Consider the following 19,853-nt stretch of genomic DNA (forward strand, 5'->3'; position numbering starts at 1 on the left):
GCGTACTGATATGTGGGTTCATATTGCAGGTTTGTAACAGCACCAGTGATCGGAAGCACACAGACCTGGTGCTGGAGCGATACGTGACTGAGATTGTGATGAGCATCGTTAACACTTTCTTCAGCTCGCCATTCTCCGATCAGAGCACAACGCTGCAGGTAGGAGGAGTGGGGGAGGTTGCATACTCTTGATCACTGATTTTTAAGGTCCTTTTTACATATCGTTCATGTTATGCAGGCATAAATTGTTGGCTTGTTCGGTTTAAAGAACTATTCAGTCCTCATTTATTTAGGGTGGCTTTACACGAGCGTGTTTTTGTGCGTGTATATAGGTGCGTACCCATGTGTGTGCAAGAACGCGCATAAATGCAGGTCCGTGCATTGCCTTCAATGGAGCCTGCTGAATGGGCTGCCTCTGATTGGTCCCAGCACTCAGCCAATCAGAGGCAGCACTTATCACTTCATGAGGGTGAGTGCTACCTCTGATTGGCTGAGCGCTATGACCAATCAGACAGCCCATTCAGCAGGTGGGGATTTTAAATACTCCTCACAGCAGTGCAGGAGAAGAAACCGCTGGAGGCGGCTGTGCCCCAACAGCTGAAGAAAGGGTATAGATTTATTTATTTTTTTTTAATTTCCCATGATTTTTTTTTTGGGGAAGGGCTTATATTTAAAGCCCTTTCCTGAAAAACAATTACAGGATGCTGGCAGCTGGATCCCCTACTGCAGCTGTCCTCTGACAGCTGTGGTAGGGAATTCTTTATTCCCTGCAGGAATGAAGAATTCCTTTGCATCGGTCACAGATGTGGCAGGTACAGCAGGGGAATTCTTTTTCCTCACGGGGACGAAGGAAACATCTGCCACAGCAGCCGCGGCTCCATTGAAGACAATGTGTGCATTCCCTATGGTGCACGCGTGTCCTATCTTTACAGGCACTCGCCTGTAAAACACGGACATGTGAACACACCATAGGAAATGCATTGTTTCTTATAGAAGCATAGTTTTTGTGCGTGCGTATGCACACGCAAAAACACGCTCTTGTGAAGCCACCCCTGTGCAGTGAATGAACGGCTGAACAATTTCTTGTTTCGACAAGATGACTATATCTGCCTGTATAAACAGGATGCCCAAGCGAACTCTGACATCATTGGCTCGTTCAAACGAGAAATTGGCAGGTCTTAACGACCCTTACAGGTGATCAGGCTTTGTGCAGTGACATCTGCTGGAGGAATTGTGTTACTACACGAGTCAATTCCCAATCATTGTTATAAAGACTTGTATAAAGGGTCTGACACTTGCAGCAATGCCACCATCCAATAGGTGGAACAATACCTCTGCAGTGCCATCTCTCTCATTTGCATATTTGCAGTTAGTGACAGCAGTGCTTGGGTGACAGCCATTGTCCCTTCAGTCCATACCAGGCACAGTGCAGTACCTAGTATATTGGCTGTGACTGGTATTGCAGTTTAATCCCATTCACTTGTTCTCAGGCCATATGACAGATGTATGTGACATCACATTCCTGAGTCACAGCCTCTTCAATCAGTTGATCACTGTGGATCCGAAGTGGTGGAACCCCACTTAACTATTGTTGACCTGTCCTGAGTAGATATAATTAGTTGTACAATCTCAGCAAATGCCTTTAATCATTGTGAAGTTTTTTCATTTTCTAAACTACTTTAGTTTAATTAACGAAGATCTCTGCCTGCTTTCAGGGATTAAAACTTGGTAACAGTGAGAAACTTAAAACCCCACCGTGACCGAATATTTCTCACAGCTAAGGGTTTGTTACAATGTATCTAGTGTAGACTATCCTGAGAAACTTTCTGGACTTCAGACTGATACAAACTATCAACACAGGAGAGATGTGTGCAGCTGCTGATGTGTTCATATTAGAGGATTGTGTACACAGGATATAACTCTAGCAAAACCTCAGCTGTGAAGAGTCCATTATTGGGTCAGGACCGCTTCTCCACTGATAAATCTGTTGAATTCACTGACTGCAAGCAGAGATTTTGCTAATTGAAAAGAGTTGAAGCATTCTATAAAGTTACAACTTTTGGGACAGATTGAAACTTTGTATTGTGTTTAAAAAAATTCAGATTTTAAGGGTTTTACAGTTTTAAACAGTCAATAATAGCAGATGAGCACGAGGTCTGCCATTCGGGGACCCCCACTGGTCAACACTTCACTGGGCTAGTGTACTTTTGCACTAATCTTGATTTCTGCTGGAAGCAGACGGCTCTATCTATTGCAGTGGCCAGAGTTGGTATTGCAGGCCTAGTTCCCATTCACTTCAGCAAGCAGCTGATTGGCGGGGGTTCCAGGTAATGGACACCCACCGATTTTATTAGTGACTTGTCCTGATAATAGGCCTTCAATGGCTTACAACTAAACAACCCAGTTAAGGCCGGGTTCCTGTATATCTGTCTGTCCAGCTTTTCGGTCTTGTGCCGTTGTAATGAAATGCCGAATGGATCCAATAGTCGTCTATGTGACTTTATGGCATCCGGCACATCAGTTTTGATACTGGATGCCTTGTTGTGCCAGACAGAAGAGTTTCTCTTTAGTTGTGCAGAAAGTGCGCTATATGGCATCAGTTGTGTCCTGCTCCAGTTCGAAAACACAGCTGATGTATGCGAACCCGGTCTAAAGTGACTTGTTGGCTCTTGGATGAGTAAATGTTGGTTTTTGGGTCCTGTGATACTTTTTTTACTTGCCGTATAACGCAAATGTTTTTGCTGCAGGCTGTGATGCTGAAGAAACTGAGGGAGGTAAGTGGGTGGTGGGTCACCAGGTGCATTGTGGGCGTTTCACTTTATATTTATCTTTTTAGTTAATCGTAACGATTATTTCTTGAAGTCTCGCTCACGTGAAGGGTGGATGTCACATGCAGCAGTGGTGGCCCCGCACAGTGGTCTTATTGTGTCCTTATAGGCACCATTGATCGCCATTGAATGTTAAGTTGTATCAAGGACTGGGACAGCACGGCAGCTTTCTTCCAGAAAGAGCGCCACTCTGGTCCGTGGGTTGTCTGGTATTGCAGCTTGGCACCACTGAAGTGACGAGGGCTGAGGTGCAATACTGGATAAAACCTGTAGACAGGTGTGGCACTGTTTCTGTAATGGAGCCGCCATGACTTCCTTATCCTGGACTCCCCTTTAACCCTTGTTGTCCTGGTCGCTGTTCCCACAGACCCGACAGCCGGTGTTTGTCCAGCTCCTGCAGGCTGTCTTCAGGGTCTATCACTGTAGCTGGCTCATGCCCTCCCAGAAGGCATCGGTGGAAAGCTGCATCCGCGTGCTGTCAGATGTCGGTAAGATAAGGTGGATTTTGGGAATGTGGGGGTTATAACTTTGCATTTGATCTCTAATTTGTTCTTGTCCTTCATTACAGCAAAGAGCCGTGCCATAGCCATCCCTGTGGACCTGGACAGTCAGGTGAACAACTTGTTTCTGAAGAGCCATAACATCGTGCAAAAGACTGCTATGAACTGGCGGATGTCTGTGCGGAACGCAGCCCGGCGTGACTCTGTGCTCGCCGCATCACGAGACTATCGGAATATCATTGAGAGGCTGCAGGTGATGATCTTCAGGTCATATAACACCTAGTCAGGGCACATTCTCTTCTATAGGTCCTTTTATACAGGACTGCCACTCCTGTGCGCTCAGTGAATGGGGCGACGCGTGCCAGAGATCTCTCCCAGCCGCTCGTCTCCATTCACTGAGCGAGAACTTGTTCACTAGTCCCTTCTGTGAACTGAAACGAAGCGACTAATGAGCAGTTTCTTGTTCAGTACCCTGTTGGGTTTCTTACCTGTGCGACTTTCATTGGAGAAGTCATTTGAGCATTTTTTTTTTCCCCACCCGTTTTGGGTACATGGGCTATCGGCCAAAAAAAAGCTTAAATGAGTTCTGCAGCGATGGGGTGGTTTTTATGCGGACGACTATCACATATGGAAACTGTTCTTCCCTGTTATCCGCCCCTTCACTGTAGGGTCCCACGAAGCGTTCACCACGTGATGGACATGGCCACTGTGTGGCAGAAAGCCCTAGCTAGCTGCAGCTCAGTAATAAATGAAAGGAGTAATCTAGTAATAGAAGAGAACTGGCCAGTGGGAGGTCCGACCACCAATCCAGAGATCTCACCGCTGGTGTGTCCCGGACATCTGACAGTGGCCATACAGAAGCACCACCGTAACCTTCACTTCAGTGGGACCACTGGAGGTTGCCGAGAACTCTATCTCCAGCAATCCCATTGAAGGGAGTAGTGTACATGCAAGACCACCCATGTCTGTCTGCAGGACCGTTGACACTTCCGCTGGCCCAAAGGGTAACTTGCTGAGATGGCAATGCCCCTTAAGTGCTTACGGATTACACTTCTTGTCTGTTACCCAATCACGCACCAACAGGAAGCATTTAAATCCTCAGCAAGCTGGAGCTTTCTGCCACACAGTGGCTGCATCTGAGCCATGCTGTGACCCTTTCCTTAGACAATACCTTTAAGCGGTATAATAACATTTTTTATCCCCATCCTTCCTCAGTTATTGTGCTGCTTCTTAAATAGGTGGCAGTGCTTGGGGAAAGTTTTGGGTGGAGTTATCCTTTAAGTGTTTTGTAGGGCGCGGGGCTGTGACTATGTCCTCATTTGTCACTTTTTACACTGAACAATCGTTTGAATTCTCGCTGGATCGTGGGGATCTGAATGATCATTAATTGTAAATGCCGGCAGCGACTGACCGAAAGACAAATCAATTATCGTTAGTTTCTGCAGGCATGAAAAAAAATCAAACGGCGATCTGTCCATGTAAACAGGCTGTCTCTGAACTATAAACCTTGGCCGGTTTACCATGAATGGAGGCGGGCAGGCAAAGCGATATACGGCGCAGTCCCTGCTCCTGTGTAAAAGCAGAGGAGCGATTATCACTGATTGTTGGGCACTGAAGCACCTGATGATAGTCCTGTGAAAGGACTATAACTCTTAGTCTTACATCTATTAGCACACATTACTATGTAAAACATATTGGGGGTTTACAGCTTCTGTAGGTGCTCCCTCTTTGCTAGTCACGTAACTCAAGATTTGGCACTATCGTACATGGTGTAAAGTAAAATGATGAGACTATAAGGCCTTTGTCACACCACTTCTTCCTCCTCCTCTCAGGATATCGTCTCCTCCTTGGAGGATCGGCTGCGTCCTCTTGTCCAGGCTGAACTTTCGGTCCTTGTGGATGTTTTACACCGACCGGAACTCCTGTTCCCGGAGAACACTGACGCCCGGAAGAAGTGCGAGAGCGGACAGTTCATCTGCAAGTGAGTTGAAATCCTAGGAGCACAGTGTGTAAGGCTCAAAGTCACCTGTTCGGCCTAGTACACCCCAATGTTGATCCAGAGGAAGGCAAAAAACCCAATTGGGTAGAAGCCAATTTTCATCATTTTAGGGGGAAAAATTCCTTCCTGACTCTAATCTGTGAATCGGAATAATCCCTGATCCTCCTGAAGTAATTGGTGATATAACCTGTAATATTACACTCCAGTCCCCTCTTAAACTCTAAGTGAGTTCACAAACACCACATCCTCAGGCAGCGAGTTCCACAGTCTTGCTACTTTTTTCTAAAGTTCCATTTACACAGAACAAATGTTGTCCCCACATGTACTCGCTCCCATACTGTTGCACAGGAGCGAGTATCATTGGCTCACAGCGGGGAGGCTGGAGGAGATTTCACTCCTTGCTCTCCCCCCGCGCGCCTCCATTCAATTCAACAGCGGCTGTTCAGTACTGAACGATCATCGTTCAGCTCATCTTTCATAGTTTAGGCTGCATAAAATCCTGAACGATGATCATTCAGTACTGAACGGCCACTGTGTTAAATGAATGGAGAGGGGTGGGGGAGAGCGAGGAGCGAAATCTCCTTCAGCTGCCGTGGCCGCTCTGTCAGAAAGCCAGCGATACTCGCTCCTGTCTGACAGCACGGGGGAGAGTACATGCTGGGACTAGTGTTGCGCATCGTTTGCCCGACATTCATCCTGTGTAAATGGGGCTTCACAGTAAAGAACCCCTTTCTGTGTCAGTGTAGAAACCTTTCCGCTAGATGTAGTAGATTGTTAGTCACAGTACAGCAATCTCTCCCATCTATTTTCACCCATAACTGACCCCTGATCTATCTATACATGGCTATTAGAGCGCCCACTTGTCACAGTCCTGGGTATAAATAGATCATGGGAGAGATCTCTGTATTGTCCCCTGATATATTTATAAATAGTTATTAGATCGCTCCTCAGTCACTTTTTTTTTTTTTTTTTCTTTTTCTAAACTAAATCACAATTTTGATAATCCCTCTGGGTATTGTCTGCCTGTTCCATTTATTACTTTAGTTGTCCGCCCTTGAACCTGCTCAAGCTCCGCTATGTCCTCGAGTACCGTTGCCCGAAACTGTCCACAATATTCCATGTGTGGCCTAACCAGTGACTTGTAAAGATAGAACAATGTTCTCATCGTGTGCCACTAGACCTCTTCAGATGCACCCCAATGTTCCATTTTTACCTTGGCAGCAGCTGCCTGACACTGGTTGCTCTAGTTAAAGACTCCATGTTTTTGCAGCCCTCAGAGCACCATAAGTTAGTTCCTGCCACACTGATTGCAGTCATATGTCTGGCTGCTACTAAAGGCCCTTTGAAACGCAACGACTGTCACTCACAATTCATCCAAATGGCTGAAAATGAGCGATAATCATTACATGTAAATGTGGACATGCAATTATGCAATCAGCCTTGACTAGAGACTATTATGTAGAAGTTGCTTCTAGCACTTGGCAATATTTTTTCCAACAAGAATAAAGCAATTCGTAGCGATCAAAACAAACTTTAACTCTTTTTTTTTTTTTTTTTTTTTTCTTCTGCAAGGTTGATTCGGCACACCAAGCAACTTCTGGAAGAAAACGAGGAGAAGCTCTGCATTAAAGTTCTGCAGACGTTAAGGGAGATGATGGCAAAAGATCGTGGCTATGGAGACAAGGTAGGAATATTCTCATCCTTAACTCTGCACCTGCCATCTGTGATGGAGCTGTTTTCTCTGCAGTACTAAGTACTGCCACCAGGTAGCAGTGCTGCATCATCTGTGGCCTAATGACTGGTTGTAGTCCTTTTGTTCTTAATGCGGGAGATGCTTACTGTCAACCTGTTATCTCCTCTGTTTCAGCCTAAAGGGCCAACCATTCTCTGCTGCTTCCAAAGGGGTTCCCCAGGATTAGGAAAACACATACCCACTTAATAAAAACAGAAAACTGTGCCACATCTGTTCATAGATTGTCTAGTATTGCAGCTTGAACTTGGCTTCATTAAAGTGACTGAGCTGCACTACCACACGAGACCTGTGGAAAGGAGTGGCACTGTTTTCCTAATTCTGTAAATCCCTTTGAGCAAAACTTTCAGTTCCACGGTGTGCTTTCTCCCATGGATGTGAGGCGGCAGCCTAATTCCCTGCTCTCTTCTCTTACAGCTTATAACAGTTGAGGCGCTGGAAAGTTCTGAGGTTTTCACTTTTCACCTTCTATGATCCTGCCCCCCTCCCTGTTACCCCTATGTTCTCCCTTACAGGGGCTGTACCAAGATTACAAGTTCTCTCCTCCCCATAGGATAGAAGGGAATTACCTGTTCGGTGGGGGTCTCACCACTGAGACCCCCATGTTCTACTCTGCAAGTCACTTTGGGGGTCGCTGCTCTTCCCCCACCCCCTCAGTAATGTCAGAATGAATGGCGCGCTGGCCACCCATGCAAAGTTGGCGCTCTATTCATTTCAATGGGACTGATGGAAATATCTGATTGAATGCTGCCCGGCTATCTCTGCAGTCTCATTGGAACTGAATGGAGTGCTGGTGCGTAACTAGCAGTCCATTCAATGTTCTCATTGTGGGTGGTGTTACTCTGCAATGACAGGTAGAGGGGGGACACGGGATTCAATTTTCAAGATCTGCAAGGCTCTTCCCACCCCCCCACCCCCTTCCCCATCATCCCCCCTTCCTCATCACCCCCCCCCCCCCAATTGATCAGTAGGTTATCCTCCATCCTGTGAAGACAGGAGAACTTGTAATTTTGCTACGGCCCCTCTAATCTCTTCTCCATAAGGCTGCTGACTTGTAGCGTCCTCATTTACTGAAGAGGTTAAGCCATCCCTGTCTGTCTGTGGGTCCTGTGACGTGTCGCCCGCGGTTTGTGACGTCTTGTCCATGTCTTTGTGACTTCAGGGGAATGAGCTCAAATTAAACTGCTGATTGGACTCCAATCCATAACTGTGAGATCTCAGATCTCTAGCAACTACTAATTAAGTGTTGGACAGATCACCTGTGTAAATCCGGCCTGAGAAACTCGGACCAATATCACACTTTGTAAAAATGCGATTTGTAAGAAAAGAACATTGCATTGCTGAACATGCGACTTTCACACGTGTAAAAATTGTAGACTTTTTTTGATGGGTAAATGAAGAGAAAATCGTATCTCACTCGCATGAAACTGGCATATATGCGTGAGCTCTTTTTTACTTGCCCATAGCAAATAAGTGCTTTGTGATCTCACACAAAGTAAAAAAACCTGCTGCAAATTTCTGTCTGCACTGAAATTGCGCGTGTAAACGGATGCATTGAAAACAATGGGTTCTGTTTGTCATAATACAACATACAGAACTCGCCTGGGTACATGCAGCATTGCCCATATTTAAAGGCTTATTTACATGGGCGATAAAATTGCCCAATTTCTGTGCATCATGCAAATGCAGTGTATTAACCCATTGTTGCAAAACAGTAGACCTGAAACTTGCCCATTATTTTCTATGGGCAAGATAAAACTCACATCGCACTAGCAACACTCATTTACATGAAGTTCTGGGGCCAACATTGCACTCGCCCGTATAACTGCACCCTTACCATTTATCAACCACCTTAGAAGTGTAACGGATGACAAGGGGGCCCCTGCTGGGTAATGCAAGGGCATCTGTTTCTAGAGTGAACCCTCTTCTACGAGGGTGGCATACATCACTCACTGAGCCCTCCCTGCCAGTCAGATGGGTGATCTTGGCCATCCAGATGCCTGGTAGACTTCTCTCCCTGCATGGCACTGATCTTTTGCCACCTACACATGAGCACAGCTCCTCATTGGGTTTTCAGCTCCTCTGTTAGTTGACCCTCAGACTCTGAGTCACCCATTGTAATCCGGTCTCTTCCCAGGAACATGACTATGCCTATGTACGATGGTCACAGTCTGCGGAGCCCAGTCAGATCAGCGGACTGCCCGGATTTCCAGGGGGTGATTTTCTGGCTGGTAGTTCTTATAAGTGACTCATGGAGAAGATGTTTGTCTTGAATGCCATCTTATTAGTCTGGGTGACGGTAAAGCAGAAACTTAAGGCCCTTTTACACACGATTATTGCTCAAAAGCCATCTTCTAAGTGATAATTGTGTGTAAATGTCTGCCCATCACACACTTACCGTGCACTTCTCGGCCCTCGCAGAGCTCAGCTTAAAATCCATCGGGACTGATGAGACAGACCGCATGCTGAATTCTCCGCGAGCAGCGCTGATAACCTTTCAGCTGCTGTCCTGCTGGAAAACAATAGTGATGTATATAGAGACCAGACTACCTGCTGTTCTCCAAATACATGCAAATGAAGCTAGTTGGCTTCTAATGGGCTGATTAGCCCATTAGTAGGTACTGAAAATGAGGGACCAGATTAAATCTGGTATCTGTTGGGATACTAATCTGGCCCATCTGTCATGGCATAGTGGAAGCTATGACGTTTTTTCCTCCCTATTGAAAAGCCGTCTGACTTTCACACATATGAAACCTGCATGTTCAGTGATAAACTTTCTTGCAAATCGCATCAAAATTCACTACTTTACAAGCACAATATTGGTCCAAGTTTCTCTGGCTGATCTCGCTGGTCTGTGTGAATGCAGCCTTATAAACAGCAGCGTCTCCCCTCTAGCTGACAACTGCTGGTCTCCTTGGGTCCATCATCTGTTGGCGGCCATGATGCTGCCCAGTAGATGGCGAGATTATTACTCTTTAATTTCAAGGGGAAGATCATAAAATTAAGAGGTTGGCTTTTTTTGTAATAGGTTTTGGATCAGGAAGCTGTCAAATGATGGCCACTTAGGGCCCCCTGCACACAGGCGGGATTTCCCGCAGAATTTCCGCCCGTGGCCGCTGCCATAAGATTGCATTAGAAAACGCAATCCTAGACAGACGGCCGCGAATTGTCCGCATGAAATCGTGGCATGCTCTATATAAATGTCAGTGGTGACGGGCCGGTTCCTCTCTGCGCATGCTCCGGCTGGCCAGGAGCCGACGCATAGCAGAGAATGAAGACGCCGAGAGCGGGTAAGCTGCAGGCCTCTGCAGGGGCACGGGTCCGCATCCTGCTGCGAGAATTCTGGCAGAAGGATCCGACCCGGCTGTCTGCCGGCATCCTAACCCTGTATCTGCTGTCAACACTAGATCAGCTGTCTGCCAGGTGTTGGTGTATCCCTAGCAACCAGGTTATAAAGTTGAGTCCATAGCAACCAGTCAGGATTGGTTTACATTTTCTTAATTCAAAACTGGAGAAAGGGGGAGAAAACTTGAGATATTCCACATCCGTGTTGTGTTGTAGCCATGAAGATGAGGTCTCATATTTACTGGATCCTATTCTATAAAATCCGATTGGTTGTCCCAGTATAAGCAGTTTAATTTCAGATAATGGAACAAACTCGTTATCTTCCAATGTGTGAAATCCTCCCCAACCCCGTGTCATCTCCTCCTCATCTACATCAGACCTAAACATCTGATTAATAATTTGGAATCGCCTGCTAAGTATGTCATCTGTGGAAATTCAAGAGCAATTCCAGTCCAATATGAAAAAGCAGTCATCTGTTCTGATAGCTTGTACATAGGGGGCAGTATTATAGTAGTTATATTCTTGTACATAGGGGGCAGTATTATAGTAGTTATATTCTTGTACATAGGAGGCAGTATTATAGTAGTTATATTCTTGTATATAGGAGGCAGTATTATAGTAGTTATATTCTTGGACATTGGGCCAGCATTATTATAGTAGTTATATTCTTGTACATAGAGAGCAGTATTATAGTAGTTATATTCTTGTACATAGGAGGCAGTATTATAGTAGTTATATTCTTGTACATAGGAAGCAGTATTATAGTAGTTATATTCTTGTACATAGGGGACAGTATTATAGTAGTTATATTCTTGTACATAGGGGTCATTATTATAGTAGTTATATTCTTGTACATAGGGGGCAGTATTATAGTAGTTATATTCTTGTACATAGGGGACAGTATTATAGTAGTTATATTCCTGTACATAGGGGGCAGTATTATAGTAGTTATAGTCTTGTACATAGGGGCAGTATTATAGTAGTTATATTCTTGTACATAGGAGCAGTATTATAGTAGTTATATTCTTGTATATAGGGAGCAGTATTATAGTAGCTCTATTCTTGTACATAGGGGACAGTACTATAGTAGTTGTATTCTTGTACATAGGGGTAGTATTAGTTATATTCTTGCACATAGGGGGCAGTATTATAGTAGTTATATTCTTGTACATAGAGGGAGCAGTATTATAGTAGTTATATTCTTGTACATAGGGCGCAGTATTACAGTAGTTATATTCTTGTACATAGGGGACAGTATTATAGTAGTTATATTCTTGTACATAGGGAGCAGTATTATAGTAGTTGTATTCTTGTACATAGAGGGAGCAGTATTATAGTAGTTAGTCTTGTATATAGGGGGCAGTATTATAGTAGTTATATCCTTGTACATAGGGAGCAGTATTATAGTAGTTATATTCTTGTACATAGGAGGCAGTATTATAGTAGTTGTATTCTTGTACATAGAGGAAGCAGTATTATAGTAGTTATATTCTTGTACATAGGGGGCAGTATTATAGTGGTTATAGTCTTGTACATAGGGAGCAGTATTATAGTAGTTATAGTCTTGTACATAGAGGGCAGTATTTTAGTGGTTAGTCTTGTATATAGGGGGCAGTATTATAGTAGTTATATTCTTGTACATAGGAGGCAGTATTATAGTAGTTATATTCTTGTACATAGGAGGCAGTATTATAGTAGTTATATTCTTGTACATAGGAGGCAGTATTATAGTAGTTATATTCTTGTACATAGAGGGGGCAGTATTATAGTAGTTGTAGTCTTGTACATAGAGGGAGCAGTATTATAGTAGTTGTAGTCTTGTACATAGAGGGAGCAGTATTATAGTAGTTATAGTCTTGTACATAGAGGGAGCAGTATTATAGTAGTTATAGTCTTGTACATAGAGGGAGCAGTATTATAGTAGTTATATTCTTGTACATAGGGGACAGTATTATAGTAGTTATATTCTTGTACATAGGGGTCATTATTATAGTAGTTATATTCTTGTACATAGGGGGCAGTATTATTGTAGTTATATTCTTGTACATAGGAGTAGTATTATAGTAGTTATATTCTTGTACATAGGGGACAGTATTATAGTAGTTATATTCCTGTACATAGGGGGCAGTATTATAGTAGTTATAGTCTTGTACATAGGGGCAGTATTATAGTAGTTATATTCTTGTACATAGGGGGCAGTATTATAGTAGTTATATTCTTGTACATAGGAGCAGTATTATAGTAGTTATATTCTTGTATATAGGGAGCAGTATTATAGTAGCTCTATTCTTGTACATAGGGGACAGTACTATAGTAGTTGTATTCTTGTACATAGGGGTAGTATTAGTTATATTCTTGCACATAGGAGGCAGTATTATAGTAGTTATATTCTTGTACATAGAGGGAGCAGTATTATAGTAGTTATATTCTTGTACATAGGGCGCAGTATTACAGTAGTTATATTCTTTACTATAATACTGTCCCCTATGTACAAGAATATAACTACTGTAATACTGCGCCCTATGTACAAGAATATAACTACTATAATACTGCTCCCTCTATGTACAAGAATATAACTACTATAATACTGCCTCCTATGTGCAAGAATACAACTACTATAATACTGCTCCCTATGTACAAGAATATAACTACTATAATACTGTCCCCTATGTACGTTATATTCTTGTACATAGGGAGCAGTATTATAGTAGTTGTATTCTTGTACATAGGGAGCAGTATTATAGTAGTTGTATTCTTGTACATAGAGGGAGCAGTATTATAGTAGTTAGTCTTGTATATAGGGGGCAGTATTATAGTAGTTATATCCTTGTACATAGGGAGCAGTATTATAGTAGTTATATTCTTGTATATAGGAGGCAGTATTATAGTAGTTGTATTCTTGTACATAGGGAGCAGTATTATAGTAGTTATAGTCTTGTACATAGAGGGCAGTATTTTAGTGGTTCTAGTCTTGTATATAGGGGGCAGTATTATAGTAGTTATATTCTTGTACATAGGAGGCAGTATTATAGTAGTTATATTCTTGTACATAGGAGGCAGTATTATAGTAGTTGTAGTCTTGTACATAGAGGGGGCAGTATTATAGTAGTTGTAGTCTTGTACATAGAGGGAGCAGTATTATAGTAGTTGTAGTCTTGTACATAGAGGGAGCAGTATTATAGTAGTTATACTCCTGTACATAGAGGGAGCAGTATTATAGTAGTTATAGTCTTGTACATAGGGGGCAGTATTATAGTAGTTATATTCTTGTACATAGGGGGCAGTATTATAGTAGTTATAGTCTTGTACATAGGGGGCAGTATTATAGTAGTTATAGTCTTGTACATGGTGAGAAATAGTATTAGCGGTTCAGTTGTAACTGGAATTGCTCTCCATGTATCCTTTGCACTCCTCCTTACAGCTTGATTACCCTTTAGTAGGGAACCCGGGTTGTCCTCTTCCTCTTATGTCTTGGAGTCTCCAGTTCTGACTGGGTGGTCAGGGCATATGGGGTGACTGGCAGCCTCTATGAGGACATACAGAACTGTCATTCTACATGGAGTGCGTGATCCGGTCAGGCTTAGATGTGTAGATCACGCGTTGTAACCTCCTGTCTGTTTTTAGATGTCCATCGGGGATTCGAGTGTCAGGACAGGTGTGAATAAATATAGGACGGAACTTCAGGCCATTTAGAGGGACAGCAGGAGGTGTTTATCATGCAGCTTTCACGGAAGATTAAACTTTATGGGCAGTTCCAGCAAACTTTTTTTTTTCTTAAATATGCGTATTTTGATACCAAAATCTCCTTGGAGGCTTCTGTCTGTACTTTTGCATCCGGTTTCCCAAGATTAATGTGTGTTTTTTTGTTTTCCATTTGGTTAATGGAGTTTAACTTAAGTTCATGTTCCCTTACGGCAGAGTGCACTTGGCGCAGTTGTGACCGTGGGTTGTAAATGGTAACGCATTACCCTGGGACCTAATGTGTAACGTTTCCTAATGGTGAGGTGTTCAGGAAAATCCAATAATAGTTTTCTAGTTAATGGCGCTCTAAAAAGAAGGAAGGGGGGGGGGGGGTCGGGGAAACTGACCACCTTGGGTTTCCTTTTTTTTTCTAAATTTTTCTTAAAGGGCCAGTGTCATATTAAAAAAAAAAACTTCTAAAATGTGTGGGTGGCTTTTTTCTTTAAATTCGTAAATGCTTTTGTGGTGAAAGTTCACATTCTTGTCAGCGCTGCAGATCTGTACACGTGTTTGGCTGCCCCATTGCACTTTTATATACCTGCGTTGATGTCACTAGTTCCCAGTAAATACTGTTTCACCTTCCATAAAACAGAAGTACAAAGTCACACAGAGGAATCCCTGCAGCGGATAAGGCCAATACAAACGAGGGCAGCCTTTTTGACTGGCTTACTTTCTACAGATGACTAATATCAGACGCGAGGCTCAGGATTCCTCATACGTTTTTATTGCTTTCTGTATTTGGAGCTACTTAATTTCTTCACTGGCTGGAGGGTCACTTTGTGCTGAAACACAAGGCGGTAGATTACCTGCAGTTGCCCTTCTCCACCGCCCCTCTGATCTGCTAGTTCGGGTCCCATTTTCAGTGGTCCAACATAGCTGCTGCAACTCTATAATTACCTAATGCCTGCTGCGCTGATTGGCCAGTTCTGATCACATGAGCAGCTTTGGCCATTCAGACTACCAATGCACTATACCTGTTACATTAGTAGTGCATTGCGGGGACTGAGTGGTCTGAGGTTTGGTTTGTACTGAAGAGCTGCATTCAGAATTCTGCCACTTGATCATAAATATAGACTGCAGTTGATCCAAATTCTTCATCGGCGGAGTTCTGCATTGCCCTTCCTTTTTTTGCTAGGCAACCTGTGAATGTTGCTTTGGATGTGACTGGAGTATAAAACTTGATACAATTATTCGGTTGCACAGACAGTGGAGACTCCCTTCAGCTGCAGTGCTGACCCAGTCTGTGCCCACTAGAGGCAGCACTGCGGCCGCCTTGCTGATTCTGATGTTTTGCTGAGCATGAAGCGATTACATAACTCTGCTTTTCCTGGAATCGGCCGCTCTGCTCTGACCTTCAGTGCCAATTACCACTGAACACACGGCCTTTAGTGAGGAATCGGGGAGGGGGGCTGTCTGTGGATACCAGACAAGCGGCTCCATTCGTGATTAGACATGACCTTAGTGCGACAACCTGATTAGTAAGCTTTGACCCAGCTTTCCTAGAATCCTGAATGGCAGTCTTCTGCTTGTACAATAGCTACAACATGCACATTGTGTCTGCACTTAGTTCTTACTCCCAGCATCCTCTGCTGATGGGAGTTGTAGTTGGCCCCTCTCCAGGCAGGAGGCGTGTAACGTCTAGCAGCCTGGTTCCGGTGCGTGAAACCTTGCTTGGCACTGAAACTGCTTCTACCCACGAATGATCCCTCGGAGGTCCAGATGTTCCTTTCCCACCCTCGTATGTGGAAGGGACTTTCCTGCTGATTCATGGATCTGTTGTGGGTGGATGTTAACCCCTTCCCTGCTGTCTCGAGCAGTCTCCCAAATTAAGCTTTTTTTTTTTTACTTTAAATCTATATATCTTAGGCCAATCCATTTATTAAAATATTTCTCTACTTTTGAGGACTCTCAAAAATGCAACCATTGTTTTTAATGAGCCCTATTAAAAATGCATACGATTTTTCACTCATGTGAAAATCGCATGTACCATAGTGCATATCTTGTAAAATGCATCACGCTCGCAGCTAAAATCGCAGGACTAAAAGTGAAATATCAGTCTAAAGGCCCATTTAGACAACTGTTCTCACTCCAAATTCCATCGGTCGTATTTTGAGCAAGAATTGGGTCTAAACTTGTGGCCATCATGCAGTTTTTCGTTCACTATTCGCTCATCCTTGTCTTTCAGACTTATCAGAACCGCATGCTGAGTTCTCAGCAGGATACCGCTGATACTATTTCAGCTGGTATCCCGCTTGGCACGCTCAGCTGTATACCAGCTGTGCAATCCATGAACACGGCAGGAGTATGCAGAAGACAAGCGGCCTCGCTGTCTTCTGCATACCCCAATAGGAGTGCTCGTCTGTATACCAGCTGAGCGCTCTGAGAAGATAACAGCTGTATGCAGAAGATGGCGGTCCCGCTTGTCTTCTGCATACAGCGTGAGACTGCATTTACACACTTATGCAAAGTGATCGCTCAAAACTGTCACTCATGTTGCCGTTTGAGCGATCCTCTTGCCATTTAAATGCACACAATGATAATCGCTCAAAAGATGTTTTTTGAGCAAATTTTGAGCGAGAATCGTATCTAAATGGGCCTTTAATTTCTCCGACATAGATCAAACCCCCCTTCCCCCTGCCCCACCCTTGTAAATACAACTGTCTGGCATAAAAGCAGCAATTAATGTGTTAATTGCTCCTGATGGCTGAGGTCAGAATGGCGGTTAGGAAGTTTGCTGACTGTTAGCAACTTTTGCCACTTGTTACCCTCAACCGCTCCCCGCACCCAGCCCCCTTTGCTTTGCTTTTCATTCCTGCTGTCTAGCCGAGCTCCCCCGTTCTAATCACGTTATATGCTCCTGTGTGGGAAAACGAGTGCCAAAATTCTGTTTTCATGGAGGGTATTCCTACACCTTCCTTTCTCATGACGACCTTCTTGCATCACTGCTCGCATTCCTGTCTGATCTCGTTCCTTCCAAGATGTGCGGTGAAGTCTTGCATCCTGTCTCCAGACTCTCTCCCTCCGCCCATGCTGTGGCTTTCCACTGTTCTTTACCGCCTGCTCCGCCTAATGCACATGTACGGAGGTCCGGATCATTCTGTGGGGGCTAATGACTGGATCAATTAGCTGATGAGATCCTCCACCCAAATAGATCTATAGAAAAATCTGATTAATGCAGCAGCTGGAGATGAGCAATGACTGGTGCCAGCTCTTCCCGCAGCAGCTGAGTCCAGTGGTATTCCGGCTGTTAAAGGGGTATTCCACAAGCACTGTGCCCTTCCTGGTGGGCTTCTGACCAGGACCTGTGACTGCTGCAGCCAATCACTGGCTGTATAAGGTTACTGTTGTGACTGCGGCAGCCATTGGCCCTATGTCCTGGTCAGCAGCGACTAGGAAGGACACAGTGGCTGTGGAGCAATTTTAAGTCTTCGGAATACCCCTTTAAGGATGTGTTGTAACGATCGTTGTGTTTGGGCCATGTGTCTAGCACCCGGTCAGTTTTCAGATTACACAGGACTACAAGTCAAAGTGGAGTGGCTATTGTATGAAGGGTAGAAAAGGGTCAAGAGAATGGAAGAAATGTTACTGTATGAATAGATGGTTTACAACCAGACACCCCCTTTAATTCTATTGCTTTAATCTCAGGATAGGCTATCAATAGTAAACTGTCCGTCAGGCCAGTGTGCTCTTACACTGACTTGATTTCTGCAGGAAGCAGACAGCTCCATTTCCACTGTAGTGGTCAGGCTTGGCAAAGTTTCTATTTGCTTTAAAGGTGGTATTCCAAGATTGCAAGTTATCCCCTATCATAATCTCTTATACACCATTGAGGGAACCCCCTGGCTGTATAAATCATTAGTGTACCATGGAGGGGGAAGCTCAGCAGCTTCTACTCCTGGTGGGGCCGTTTAAATGACTAGGTGCCAAGTAATGCTCCATTATATAAAGGGTTTGAGAGGAGTGCACTGGATTACAGGTGAACTTCCAATCATGAGCCTGGACCCTTCCAGGTTGCGCCATCTCCCCATCCTCCATCTCATTGGCATCTCTGTAGGGTTCACTGCCGGTTATCTCACATCTCCACATCTGATCTTAGCCACAGGACCCTAGCCAAGCCCGGCCTCTGAGGCAGCTGCAGGATATCAGGCGGGTATGTATGGTCCTCAAGCTGTTGGTCATTAGTTGGTGGTCGTCCTGTCTGTCTCTTGCTGTGGTGTTTAGATGGCTCTTCAAGATCATTTTGTGCAGGTTATGACCATTTCATAGGGGTTTAGGGCTGCTGACTGTACCCCATATCTATGGGCACATCTTGGACAGTGTCTCCTTTTTTATGTTGTCATTCAGTAGATGCCTATTACATGCCTATTGGACTCAGTCTGGACTGTTGAAGCCTGCTCATCTGTAGGGTCATATGTGGCACTTTAAAGGGCTTGTCCAGTTGAAAACTATTGATGGATTATCCTTAGGCTAGGTCATCAATAGTAGATCGTCGAGGGTTTGCTTCCTAGGACAGCCAACTATCAGCGGTTTGCTGGGCTAGAGTACTCATGCGCTAAGCTAATTTCTGAAGGAAGCAGAGGGCTCCGTCCTTACTGCAGTGGCTTGGTTTGCTATTACATACAAAGTTCTCATTCATTTTCAATGGGAATTTGACCTGCAATACCAAGCCTGACCACTGCAGTGGGAATGGAGCTGTTTGCTACCTGCAGAAATCAGCATGGTGCACAAGAGCACGTCCAGAGAACAACTGATGGACAGGGGTTCTGGACAACTGACCCCTGCTGGTCTACTGCTGATGACCTATCTTAAGGATAAGCCCTCAATTTTAGTTTTGTATTGGACAAGCCCTTTAAGCAGTAGCTGCTGTTTCTTTCAACAGGGTGAAGCTCTTCGACTGATTTTGGTGAATCGTTACTACGGGAACATCAGGCATGGTGGAAGACGGGAGAGCATCACCTGCTACGGTAATGGTCCTGGAGGCGGTGGGAAATCTGTCAGTGGAGGTAAGTTGTGTTGGGTGGAGGGTAGGATTTGGGCTTTTTGCTATTGTTGGAAGGAGCTTTTTGTTCTCATTACACTGCGTTCCCTCTGGAGTCTCCGCAGGAACGGTGAGCCTCAGCCGAGGAGAGATGAGTTTGTCTGATGTCCAGTGTCATCTGGATAAAGAAGGGGCATCAGATCTAGTGATCGACCTGATCATGAACGCTACTAGTGATCGGGTCTTCCATGAGAGCATCCTCCTTGCCATCGCACTGCTCGAGGGAGGCAACACGACTATTCAGGTAAGACAGTACCTTGTGTAATGTGTTATTCTGGTTAGCAGACTGCAGCTCTGGATGTGAATAGAGTGGAAAACCTTCTGCAAGTTTCCTGCTAGCTCTCTGCCTGACCTGCTTCACTGTCACCTGTGCAGGATATCTTCTGCTAGGTCAGGGAGTCAACGGAGAATGCAGCTCTGGATGTGAATAGAGTATGAACTGATCTATACACAAGACTTGAAGTATCACTTATAACAAGGATGCCATCAAACCTTCTGCATTGCGATATTCTCTTTATAGCACCTCCCTTTGTAGTAGCGCCTCTTATAGTTGATGTAGAGGCGCTTTATAAAAGAAGTCACAATCTGTCCCAAAAAAGGATTGTCATCCTGTGAGTAGAACACCCATGGCCTGTAACCGTGCCCAAACCTGT

General features: G+C 44.3%; 1 protein-coding gene across 5 annotated transcripts in view; it reads left to right on the top strand.

Moving 5' to 3' along the window:
* The window catches only part of ITPR1 (inositol 1,4,5-trisphosphate receptor type 1), a 123,670-nt gene that overhangs the window by 72,844 nt on the left and 30,973 nt on the right, over window positions 1-19,853 (top strand). For 3 of the 5 annotated variants that reach the window (XR_010791239.1, XM_066596959.1, XM_066596958.1), the window contains exons 34-42: window positions 30-158; window positions 3,195-3,315; window positions 3,396-3,580; window positions 5,160-5,308; window positions 6,899-7,010; window positions 7,494-7,526; window positions 18,259-18,312; window positions 19,042-19,165; window positions 19,257-19,444. Coding sequence is in view for 4 of the 5 variants with exons in the window: in XM_066596959.1 (XP_066453056.1) it covers window positions 30-158; window positions 3,195-3,315; window positions 3,396-3,580; window positions 5,160-5,308; window positions 6,899-7,010; window positions 7,494-7,526; window positions 18,259-18,312; window positions 19,042-19,165; window positions 19,257-19,444 (1,095 nt within the window). In the remaining variant the exon portion in view is untranslated. The remainder of the gene's footprint in view (window positions 1-29; window positions 159-3,194; window positions 3,316-3,395; window positions 3,581-5,159; window positions 5,309-6,898; window positions 7,011-7,493; window positions 7,527-18,258; window positions 18,313-19,041; window positions 19,166-19,256; window positions 19,445-19,853) is intronic. The other 2 variants (XM_066596960.1, XM_066596961.1) reach the window with 2 other exon arrangements.

The sequence above is a fragment of the Eleutherodactylus coqui genome, chromosome 3 (assembly GCF_035609145.1).
Source record: "Eleutherodactylus coqui strain aEleCoq1 chromosome 3, aEleCoq1.hap1, whole genome shotgun sequence".
NCBI classification, from domain to species: Eukaryota; Metazoa; Chordata; class Amphibia; order Anura; family Eleutherodactylidae; genus Eleutherodactylus; species Eleutherodactylus coqui.